Source organism: Drosophila virilis, chromosome 4 (genome assembly GCF_030788295.1).
Source record: "Drosophila virilis strain 15010-1051.87 chromosome 4, Dvir_AGI_RSII-ME, whole genome shotgun sequence".
Lineage (NCBI taxonomy): Eukaryota > Metazoa > Arthropoda > Insecta > Diptera > Drosophilidae > Drosophila > Drosophila virilis.
Window position 1 is genome coordinate 14,316,530 of NC_091546.1, and position 12,823 is coordinate 14,329,352.

Below are 12,823 nucleotides of genomic sequence, written 5' to 3' on the forward strand. Positions count from 1 at the left end.
AACGTTAAATGAATGCGAGAACTTCAGCTGTTAAATTTGTTTATTTGTGTATTTATTTGTCTGTGTGTGTGTGTGTGTGCGTGTGTGTGAGTGTGCTTTTTTTGCTGCATACTTATGTGCGTTCAGGCGTCACACAAGGCACAAACGGGCCAAATGACACGTTCCCATAAATCCTCGACATTCTATGGCCGAGTGCGTGGCTTAAGGCAGCCCATGTGAAAGTGTGTGCGTGTGTGTGTGTGTGTGTGCGTGTGTGCTGTCACATTTGTGTGATTTGTTTTGCCGGCACAAACACACATGAGGTCGCAAAACCCAAATGCCAAACGGCGAAAGGCAAACAGGAAACGCATAAAAGGCCAACAAGAATTTACTTTGTTAATTTACGCCACGTATTTGCATAAATATTAAATAAGTATCGGCTTGCTGGCAGTCGCGACAAGTATCGATACTTGCTCATATGTATGCGAAGGCAACGTGGCGTATACGCAACATCAGTTGCCATAATTGATAATGTTTACTAGCCCAATCGATGCGTTTCATTTGCAACTTATCTAATTATATTATTGAATATATAATTTGCAGATTAAATAACTGGCGATAAAGTTGAATTTTCCCATAACAAACAGCTTAGAATGATTACGAAAAACACACATTTTCACATGAGAAATACTTGTAAGCAAATTAAAAGTTGTATAAAAGGTCTGCCAACAACATATGTTTATTATATATATATATATATATATATATATATATATATATATATATAGTAAAAGGCTGCTCCAGTCCATGCAGAGTGTCTGGCAGATACCCTATATTTAGCTCCAAGCTGGACAGCGGCTATATTATTTTCTGTGCTCAAGTCCGCACTACGAAAAGTTGATTTTTCAATAACTTGTGCATTTACTTAATCTTTTTAAATATGCCTTAAAAAACTTGTGAAAACCAGGCTGGACTCTATATTTGTGTCTAAACTTGAAGGGAACAGGAAGAAAACAGAAAAGTTCCCAGTCAAGACTATTTATTATTTGTTGCTGTAATCTTGCTTATTTGTGTCTCATCTTAACATAGGCAAGAAGAAAACGTAAATATTCTTAATCTGTAAGGCTAACTAAGGGAAACATTTATATATACAAATACTGCAAATATTTCTACGCTTTCATCAAACGCTATCTGCGCCTAACAAAGTTCGGAGATCAGAGTCCTGTCTGATTCCTTCACAGAGAGCAACTTCCTCTTATAACTCTTCATTGTAAATACCTCATTGTAAATATGCCAACATTGTAAATACAAACATTGTTATTATACCTTACATCACAGTCTTTCGTGTGGTAGAGATCGGAAGTTCAACTATGCTAGAAATCTGGGTTGTTTATAATTGAAATAAAATTCCATTTACCAAGAACTACAACACATTTAACATAAAACTATAAGCATAGATGACGAACCAAATGTGATATGTTCGTTTAATGCCTTCTTTAAGCCTGGAAAGAAAACAAAGTTTTATGGCCCAGCGGAAAAGCTAATTTGAGGGCCATTAAGCGCACATGCTATATACACACATCTATATAGTGTATAGTGAGTGGAAAGTGTGCGCTTCTCGTGAAGCGTTCAAGTCAAATGTTTGAGTTTAGTCGTTAATCGAGGCCACAATCCTTTGGCAAACACAGCAAACGGACAAACTGTGGCCCGCCTGCTGCTGGGCGCCCCATAATGTTGATCATGATGACCACAAAGGGGTTCCCTGTTGGGCCACATCAATGGAACTGTCAACACGCTCCCGTCTGCTGGTAAATATTTAAAATGCCACCGGAACCGGGTCATGAAGGGGCAGTATACATATTTGTGCCGCCATCTAGCGTGTGTTGTGTGTACTTGTAGTATTGTTTGACGATTTTCAGCTAATTTCTTTTATTTGCCTTATTACATAAAATACCAGCATAAATACCACAAAAATACTAGCACATTAATGACTAAGAACAATACATGAATTATACAAATTGAAATATATATAAAGCATTATAATAAATATACATCCGTTTTTTTTTTGTATTTTTTAAATCATTTCCTTTCTTTTTTTTTTAATTCTATTTAGCCTCAACTTGTAATGTATTTTATATTTGGACTGAATTTGTTGCCTTTTTTATTTTAATTTAATTGAATTTGTGTTTTGCATTTCCATCAAATTTATTCACTTGCTTTTTTTTGTTTTATTTCTTTATTTATTTATTTTTTTTCATGGACATTTTATCAAAATATATTTTATAATAATTATTTGTAATTTTTCTTTCATTTTTTCATGCATGCCCAATTAACTTTCATTTAAATTATGCTGCAATTTGTAGTTAATGTAAATATTTGTATTTTTAGTTTTTCTCCAGCTACTTAATCGTTTTCCCGCTACTTTTCTTACTGCAATTTTCCAGTCTCATACACTTGGTGTTTATTTATTTGCCTATACTTCATTAACTGCCCCAAATGCCCCATACCATAAACACGTAATCCTCCCCGTCTCCAGTTACAGTTTTGAATAAAAGGCCTATCTGAAAAGTCATTAACTAAATTGAAAACCATATTAAATGCCGTAGAGCGAGCGGCAGCAAGGGCTACGGCTGGCTGAGCTGCATAGAAACAAAGGCAGAAGGTTCGTTGAACCAACCAAAAATAAAAAGAAAAGAAGAAAAAACAGAAAAGAAAAGAAGGGAAGAAAAGAGACGCAAGGCAAGGCAGAAATTGTCGTGGCATGCTTCCTAGGACAGGCGACAGGTGAGTTCTCTCCTACCAAAAAAAAAAAAAAAAAAAACAACGAGCCGCAAACAATGACGGAGCAGGAGCAGGGGCAGGAGCAGGGTCTGCAGCTCCAGGCAGAGTTCAAGCGTGGGCCACAAACTAATAGAAACGCCCAAAACGGCGATTGCTAATGACAACCAGTTATTGGAGCTGGCGCTGGAGTAGGAGTAGGCCAGTCGTCAAAGCAGGCGCAGGAAGCGGTCGAGTCTCCCTCCATGTATCCATGTGTCTGTCTGGAATGTTTGGCGACTGATGACAGCGGCGCCCATTTCCAAGTAAATCAATCATAATTCAAGCACAATAAGTCCGTAATGGAAATTGTATAGCTGGCGCTCCTGCTACAGTGGAGCCTCTCAAAACGGACACAAGTCGCATGAATATGTGAAAAATAATGAAATGTTGCCTAGATTTTGATTTTTGTATTGAGAGTAAGAGCGAGGCGCTTAGGAGAGCAGAGGTATCACTGTACAGTTTTTCGAGACTAGTTCAGTCAATTGTGTCTAGTGACACGCCCTCGACGCCCTCGGCAGGCATTTATGCAAATTCTGGCTGGGCTTGTTGCGTGTCCGTGGCAAATGAAGGCGCAACGTTGAATTTATAATTGATGCGGCTGCAACAACAATTGGTTGTGACTACAACTCGAAGTTGCCATGGGACAGGCTTAGGAGCTCCACCTTATAAACAAACTTTAACGAGAAGACAACTCGGAATCAACTTCAAGTCGAGGGCGTTGCTAGGCGGCGGGGGCGTGGCCCCCCAAAACTGGCTGGAGCAAACGATTTCCTGTCGTCCAGGCGCAGACAATTAAAGTCAAATATTTAGAAAAGAAAATAATAATAGAAATTCATGCAATAGCCACAATTCACAACAGACAATGGAAAAACAAGAAACAACAACAAGCTGTACAGTTGGGTCTGCTCGACTAGCAGATACCCTGTACACAGCGAGGAGCTGCCGTGCTTGTTCTTCCCTTAGTCCCTCACTTGGGATGTTATCGATGGGATTAACTCGGAAATTTATTGTCCGATCTTTATGAAATTTTCAGTACGTAAATATGGCCTGGAAATGCGTGTACATCCCAAAGGCCGGGAGCTGCGGCATCTACGGGTATCTATATGTATCTTCATGGGAATATCTAAAGCAAATTTATTGCCTCTGGCTCGTAATATCAAAGGTAAACTATTGCGTCCACTTTTTAGAAAAAAACCAACACACTTCGAACCTTGGCATTTTTCAAGGTTTTTCATACTTTCTGTCTTTTCTGCACGCGGCACAACTGGACTCTGCGTCAAATGTCGGACACAAGCGCCCAGTGCAATTTTCACACATGTGTCCGGTGTCAGAGAATAGTTTATGGGGGCAGCAGGGTGCAGCAAAGGGTGGGTAGGGGGGAGGTAATAGTGTATGGCAATGGAAAAGCCAACAATTGCAAATGTAATACGAAATGTTAATTAAATACCCTTTCGAATATATATTTATAATAGAACAAAGTAATGTTTTTGTGCCTATTGTAGCTATCGCAAATGTGTCGCGCAGGCGACAGTTGTTCTTAGCTCCCAGGTAACGCTCATATTTAATATCTTTAGATGACATTCTTGCCTATTTGCTAGGCAAAAGCTTTTATAATTCCAAGCAAAACGTGCCTAGGTATTTTGCTATGAGTGAAAGATGGTATGTTATATCCTTTGAATGAATTGAATTGAATTGAAATTTATTCAAAGCTAACGTAAGCTATATTTGATTTGGGTTTAAACCAAATTTGAGTTAACAAGCTGTAAATACAGCTATAAAAAAGCTTTGAGACACAAAACGCATCACAAAGTAAAAGAACTCCGCGCTGATACTAAACTTAAATGTTTAACACCTCTTGACAGCAGCTAAATTTTAATTAAATCAGAGTATATGTGTGTGTGTGAGTGCGTGAGTGGCAGCAGGTGCAGCTGTAAATTGTTAATGCCAAGAGCCATCAAATTAAGCATTTTATCACACAAATACACACACAGACATTCACACGCGCCGTCGAGTGCACTGCGCCCCACAAAGTATGCAGTGGTTTTTTTTCTTGCTCGACCGGAAATGAGCAGCTGCCCTGAAAAAGTGCTCGACTTTTGAACACGTGAGACAAAAACGGCTCGCATTTAACAAACGGGTTCGAAGTCAAAGAACTAAGCATATGCATTTGTTTTAGTTTATTTTAGTTCATTCACACGAGACACGCCAAAATGAAATGCATGTCAGTCAGTTGGGTGACAGAATTAGAGCTGGGGCGTGGCTGGGTCGGGGCGTTCGAAGGGGTTACAAATAACATTTCTAGCAGGCACAACAACAATACAACTAAATATAGCAACCATATAGTCATGTGTGTGTGTGCGCGGTTAGAGACTTTAATTAACTTTTGCCAGTTGTGGCACAATTGTCAATTGTCAGTGTGACCAGACGTTTTGCCGGCATAAATAGACAAATCAGTGAGGCATTACTGCATGAGCCAAATTACAGTGAAAACTAATCTAAAGACTGGTTACCCAAAGTTTGATTGAAGTTGAAGAAAAATTTGTGGCTTGCTATTGCTCTAAGCATATTTTCGCAATAATTATTTTATAGAAATATAAAAGTCTGAAGAGTCCGACTCGCGCATATCCTAAATATTCTTCTATGATCAACAAATTATAGATACTTGCTTTGTATATACTATACTAGAAAATTCATTTCTAATTTGGTGACTTCGGCATTTTATTGTTAGAGCGTATAACTAAAGAGCTTGTGAATTTTTGTATGCCCTTCGTTTCGTCTGTAGCTACAGTACATTCAACTATGCCAACTGAGCTGCTATCAAATATTCGAACTTTTCCCTTGCTTTTGCTCCTCGGTCTATCGGTCTGACTGTCTGCCCGGCTGTCTGTCTGTCTGCCTGTCTGTCTGTCTGTCAGGCCCAATAACACGAGCGTCTGTCGAGAAATATCTAAGCTATCCATTTCAGTTGGAGTCAACTTGTCTGCCTGTCAGTCCCGACTCAATCAAATAATTTTTGACGCATTTCCACACACACTCTATTTTCCCCGTCAGGTGCATTAATTATTCAGTTTTGTTCGCATATTTAATGTGCATTTTTGCGTATATATGCATGCATATTTCCCTTCAACTCTTCATATGTTTTACATGCGCTTTTTGGTACAATGGAAGCTCAACTTTTTTCATTAAATTTGTCAAGTTGCAAAAGTGCCAGTTGTGGGGCGGCCCACTTGATGTTTGTGTTCGCCACTTGCCGCACAAATTCTTCTACACTCAGCGAAATAATAGGACGAATTCAAGAATCTTAAAGGACTTTTTGAATTGCCAGCGAAGAATTGTTTTACTTCTGACTTTACTTTGAGAGTTAATCAAATATGATTTATATATGCAAGAAATGTGTGCAGGAAAAGAAGCTCTGATTTCCAGCAAGTCGGTTTGAACCGAACTGAGAGAAAGTGCTGGTACGCAGCATGTTTAAAAATTAAAGATACATTTTGTTTGTGTTTGATTTTTAAGAAATATTGCAGAAAAAATACGCTACAAATTCCGGTTTGAGCCGAACTGAGAGAAAGCGCTGGTCCGGAATTAAAGATAAATATTTATTTGTGTTTGCAGCCCTGCAATATGCATTAAGGAATAAAAATTAACACTTTTAATTCTTTATAATTTATGCTCGAATATAGCAATAGATATTTCTCTGAGTGTATGCTGCGTATTACGCAAGAACCTTGCCCCCAAACACGCCGTATTCTATTCGACGCTGCCCACACACACACACACTATTTTCAGAGTTGCCAAGTCTTGTCAGTGCATTTGAATTGAATTTAAATGAAAACATTTGCGTAACAATTTGGCAACTGCAGCATGGTTCCCCCATCGGTTCGACATGTGTGTGGCTTTTGTATGCACAAATGTTGCAAAGTCACAATCGAGATGAAGCCCAGCTACAGCTACAGATACAACCCACACAGCTCGCAGCACGTAATCATCTACCCAAAAATCAATATCGAGCCTGGGCGTTAGAGCTCCAAATACAACTGCATGGCGCAGTGGTTAACACAACCCCGTCTTCTGCCATCTGCCCGACACTCGCGGAACCCCTCCAAGCAATCGTACATGTCATGCTGTTGCATATTTAACGCGCTTGCGAAGCCAACCAATAGATACAACTAGAGCTGGGGGGGGTGTTAGGAGCCGGGGTTAATGTGCAAATCACGCAAAATGTATGCGCATTGAATGGAAATAAAACATTTGAGTCTACAAAACGAAAGACATTCAGATTTCTATGAAAGCACTTGAATCCCACACAAGAGTCGGCCAAATAACGAGAGTCTGCCAAATCGAAAGGATAAATCACCAGGCAGGGCAAGGAGAGACGAAGACAACGGCATTTATCAAGCAGGACGCGGGTTCGAACTCCCCGTGAATGGAGTTTCCAGTCTTGCTGGGAAATTGATTATCTCCAACATACTTTTAGCAAGCAGGCTGAGCCATTGTGTGGCTTGTCCAATGGAAAGCATTACCACAGATGTTCATAAATGAAAAACAAAGTTCGAGCTTCCACTAAATCATTGCACAGGTGTCTTGTAATAGAACAAAAGCGGAGCCACAAGACAAGTTGATGAATTGAATCTAATTTAATAATAATTAATCAAGAAATTTGCAAAAAAATAAATAATAACAGCGCCTACTCCACTAATCGACTAGTTAAGTTAGCCGCGGTGAGCCTTAGTCAGTGCGCCTCAAACTGTAAATTGAAACTGTACGCATTTAGTTAGACATGCGTTGACCATAATGGGCGTGGCTATAAAACGACAGAAAAGTTTTAAAAGTAAGCCAAATAACTGAAAGTAAGTAAACAAATTTTGCTAAATAAGTAATTTAGTAATTTAGCTCAGTGACTCTTAAACTGTGGCCTTCAAACTGTAAATTACCTATTACGGTAAGCTTGATCTTATAAGAAGATCTCTCTAGCGCTTTTGTTGTTTAAAGAAGATTATCATCAAGAGCATAAAAAAAACTAAAAACAAAAACAAGTGAAAATAATCTTTTTTTTAATCTCACTTAAATAAAATGAATTACGAAGAAGGCCCCAAGTCTAAGCATCACTCGCAACCCTCAACTCTCAACTGAACTGGACTGGGCGAAAAACGGCGACTATAACTAACCTATAGACTAGCCAGAAACCATGCAAGGAACTGTCCACAATGCCCCTTCTTCTTCCCCCTCCTCTCTCTCTCTCTCTCTTGCTCGCTCTGTAAATCCTTCCTGCTCTTAGTTGCTGCTCGAATTGGAGCTGATGCTCTGCAGCGAACTGTTGGATGCCGTTTTGGGCATCGATTCATTGCCACCGGCGAGGCTGCATAGATTCTGGACAAGCGTGGCCGTGGAACGCGCCACAATGGGCGAGCATTTGGCATTGTTGGAGCTGGCAATGGAGCTGGCACTGACCGCCGCCAGGCTATGGCGCAATGGTTGCGGCGACGTCGGATTCGAGAGTCCGGATTCGTGTATCGGCGACAATGTGGGCGAGCGTGTGCGCAGAAAATGCTTGCGACGTTGACGTCTATATACATTGCCCAGACCGGGCAGCTGCCGGCTGGCGCACTGTGCCGGCGACGGCGACGGCGACGTGGACTGTCCATGGCTGGTCACAAAGCCGAGCGTCTCGGCCAACTCGGCCAGTTCGCTGGCGTTGGGCATTTTGCGGCGCGTGGGCGGCGGCAAGGCCGGCGGCAGCGTCAACGTATAGCTGGTGGTCACGCAATCCTCCCGTATCACGCTGGTGGGCAGCAGCATTAGCTCCTGGCTGCCGGTGCACGGCTCGCTGCTCAGATCGCTGCTCAGCTCACTGCTGCTGCCGCTGCGGCTGGGCGAGCTGATGGTTGGCGGCGGCGGCGGCGTCGCTGTTGTCGTTGTGCTGGACGCATTGGACATGTAACCGCGGCCCGGCTGCAGCTGCAGCGGACGTATCTGATTCTGTTTGATGGCGGCCACATGCTGTTCTGCCGCAGCCACGCCCTGATTGGCGGCGCCGGCAGCGCCGCGCTGACAGCGCGCCCGCCTGTAGCGTCCGAGCAGGCGCAGCATGTGCCGCAGCCGGGAGCTGCGCGGCGCCTTCAACGGCAGCTGCGGATTGACGGTGGCGGCAACTTCGGCTTGTGGCAGCTCCAGGCCGCCGTTCAGGCTGCGTATGAACTGGACGGGCAGCTCGCTGGCATTCATTTTGGCGTGCTCGCGATAGCTGAGCGCCGCCAACAGATCGTTGGGCACATCCGGGCTGTCGGGCACGCTGGCGCAGCAGTTCCATTTCCGGCGCCAGCGCTGGTGCTTCGATATGTTGCCCGCTGCTGAGGCGCTCGATGTGGGTGTGGCCGTTTGGCTGGCCAGCGTGCGGGTGCTGCTGCTGCCCGCTGCGCTGCCACTGCCGCCGCCACGCAATGGACTGCGCAGCCGAAAGGTGCACAAGGTGCACTGTTCCGTATACTGCAGATAGCCGGCCGATCTCTGCGCCCGCTGTTGGCGCACCGTGGCCGGCTCCAGGGCCGTCTTGACGCTGGCCGCGGCGCTGACGCGTCGCTGCATCGAGCCGGCCGCATAGCTGGAGCAGCAGTGAAAGGAACGCAACGGTGCCGCATCCAGATCCAGTTGCAGGCTACGCTCGCTGCTGCTGCTGCGCTCCTGCAGCAGCGAGCACATGTAGATGGCCTGGCGTGCCTGATGATATTCCCGTGAGCTGGCGCAGCAGTGCAGACGCTGTGCATCAGCTGCTGTGTCCGGCTGCAGCTGCTGCTGTTGCCTTTGATTGGGATGTGGCACATTAGAGCAGCAGTAGAGCTGGGCTGTGCCGGCGGTAGCCAGCTTGGACGGATGATTAACTGTGGGCAGATTGGGATTGAAGTGCACGCCATTTTTGCCCTGCTCCAGCAGCTGTTTGGCCCTGGCCTCCTGTGCCTGTCGATGATTCCTGATGTACTCGTACGTGGTCAGGCCCAAAAACGAGATGTAGATGTGAAAGAAGCACAAATGGAGCAACAGCCCGGCACTGATCGCCGCCAGCAGGCCGAGCACGCCCAGCAGCAGCAAGTAGATGGTCTCATGCAGACCAATACCGGCGACCAGGGGCGTCACCGTATGATTCAACTGTGGCCCAGTCGTGCTCTGCTCCAGCAGCGCCGTAAAGTTCTGCAGCAATGTGGATACCGTGGTCAGATTCTCCAGTTGCAGCTGCTCATCGTCCAGCTGCTGGTGTTGCGCCTGCTGCTGATTCTGGTCCTGTTCCTGCTCCAGCAGCAGCATGCTGCCATTGCTCAAGCTGAGCGTCAAGTTGATATAGTCCGTGGACTCCAGCGTTGTGTCCAGCCGGCTGTTGCACCAATAGAAGCTCAGCCAATCGGGCTGCACATAGTAGAGCACAATCTGGCCAATCACGGCGGCCACAATGACCAAGGTGGCCACAACAGCGCTGACAACGCACATTAGGAATGCGACATAGTTGCGGGAACCGATGCAGTGATTCAGCCACTTGCAATGATGATCAAATTTGCCGACGCACTTGTTGCACACGGAGCAGTGTTTGGTCCGCGGCGTTGTTGTCCGTATGTTGCACAGATGACAGCGTCCGTTCTCGATGACGTGTCCGTGTTTGCTGCGATCGAATTCGGGCACAATGCGATCGTTGCGATGCACGCGACGCAGCTCCTTGTCCGCCGGATCGGTGAGCAGCGCCGTCAAATGGGCGGCAATGTGCACCACATATAAGCCGGAGATTAGACCGTAGAGTGGACCCTGGATGGGCGCATGAAAGGCGGGTATCAGCACCCAATAGCTGGCCAAGCCGAACAGCAACAAGACCAGCCAGCCAAATAGCTGCAGCGGATGCAACGGCAACTGGAGTCCATGCAGGCGTCGGCCACGCCTATGCTGTACGTCGGCAATATTATTCTGATAGCTCACCAGCTGACTGAGCCGGCACAATGAAGCGGCTGCAGCCGGGCCCGAATGCGATGAGCCACTGGCAATGGCAATCGCTGCTGCACTTGCTCCAGTTCCGCTTCCACTTCCACTTCCAGTTCCAGTTCCAATTGCTGCTCCAGTTCCAGTTCCAATTGTTGTTGCTGCTTGTGTATAGTGCTTGAGAGGCGGCTCCTGCAGCTGCTCCGATAGGCTGGCGGTGCTGATGGTTATTATGTGATCCGTTTGCTCCGACAACTGCTGCTGCTGCTGCTTCTGCTTCTGCTTCTGCTCCGACTCCTGCGACTGCGGCGTCGCTAGTGGCGTCGCTCTGGACGCGTTGCGCATGTTGTTAAGGCTGATGATGATGTTGATGAAATTGATGATCGAATGATGCGAAATGTGGAATGCAACAACTGGCAATGGCACATTACAGCTGTTGTTGTTGTTCGTCTTCTTCTATTTGTTGTTGCTGCTGCCACGCCCACGCCCACGCGTATTTATGTAATCCGCCTGCGATTATCCTGCGCGCTGTGCACTTCGTTGTTGTCTGTTGTCACTTTGTTGTGTTTACTGTTGTTTATTGTGTGTGTGTCTGTGTGTGTGTGTGTGTGTGTATGTTTGTGTCAATGGCGCAGTTAAGAATCACGCAAACACATTCCAAGGGGGTGGTGCTTATAGGGTTGTCGCTGCGCTGCCACCCCCATACACAAGGACTCTTGCTCTATGATTTGTTTTTTTTTTTTTTTTTTTTTTCTTTATATTTTTCACTTATTTGTTTGGGCTACCCGCACACACACAAGCACTACTCTCACGCACACAACATATATGCACGCACAGCGACAGTGGTGAGAAGAAGAGTGACAGAGACAGAGAGTGAGAGCAATAGAGAGGCAGGCAGCAACCGAAAACGTAACGCTTAACGAACCAACTCGCCTGACGGACGCGAAGCAACTGAGCAACGCGCTGTGCACAAAGCTTCGCTGAAGCCAGCGCCTGCCATTGAAAGCACACGACGCGGCGCGGCGAGGCGAGGCGAAACCAAGCCGAGCAAAGCCGAGCCGAAGTGAACGATTTGAAGTTGAAAGCGAATTGAAAGTGTGCTCCAAAAAAAGCTTTGCACTATTGAAAGCAGCCAATATGATGTGATGAGGTTGAAGATGCTAGAAATTGGAAGTCAAAAGGAGTGAGAGAGAGAGAGCGCGGCGTGTCACAGCTGTCTGGTTACCGGTAAAGCGTTTTCGGGCTTAAAGACCGGCCTGGGATGGCGCACATAACTATCTGGCTATACATACATATATATATGTGTATGTGTGTATTGCTTTGAGGGTAGATTGGAGAGTAGGTGTGGGAGTTAAAGTGAGAAGCTGCTTGTTCTGGAGATGAGCGCGTGACGGTTGACAATTTCGAATGTAAGCGGAAGAGAGAGAGAGAGAGAGAAAAATTGTGCCTTATATGATTTTCTTATCTTTTTAACGAATATAACAAATTTTATAAAAAGCTTTAGAAAATAAACACAACAGCTTAACTCCATAGAAACCACTTGAATATGTTCAAGAATTTTCTACAAAGTAAAATATATGATTAATCAAATAAGAATGCCCAACTGGGCTATACCCAAGGACAGACTGAACAGTACGTCTTGATTTATTCAAGTATTGTGGCTCTTCTTCTTAAAGACTAAAAAACATTATTTCTATCTACCCTTTACAGATATTGCTAAGAATATTTTGCAACCCTTTCTAGAAAGTTCTCTTTATAGGGTATACTAAATTTGTGAATTAGTTGTAGTTGTAGTTACTAAAATAAAACTCTGATTAAAACACAAGTCCGCAAGTCCGAACCCTTAGCTCTACCAACAACATATGTTGAATGGTTTGCGGCTCTACCTACAATGACTCGTGGGCACGACTCACGCACGCATCTCTGATTCACCTGGCAAACAGGAAGCAACTATTATATAACGGTAAATGGGTCAGACTAGGCAAGAATTTATCACCAGAGATTGGCACGCACCTTTTGCTTTAATTTTTTTTTTTTTTTTTTTTTTGGTTCTTCATTTTTTTTTTTGTGT

General features: G+C 44.6%; 2 protein-coding genes across 2 annotated transcripts in view; both read right to left on the bottom strand.

Moving 5' to 3' along the window:
• Positions 1 to 12,823, bottom strand: part of Dus1 (Dihydrouridine synthase 1) — a 37,561-nt gene that overhangs the window by 9,852 nt on the left and 14,886 nt on the right. The window lies entirely within an intron of this gene.
• Positions 930 to 12,185, bottom strand: LOC6628716 (uncharacterized). Its single transcript, XM_002051853.4, has one exon. The coding sequence runs from the start codon at positions 11,095 to 11,097 to the stop codon at positions 8,071 to 8,073; it is 3,027 nt and encodes a 1,008-aa protein (XP_002051889.1). The 5' UTR covers positions 11,098 to 12,185; the 3' UTR covers positions 930 to 8,070.

Coding starts and splice junctions, on each gene's coding strand:
- LOC6628716 (XM_002051853.4), bottom strand. CDS start 11,097: ATGCGCAACGCGTCCAGAGCGACGCCACTAGCGACGCCGCAGTCGCAG.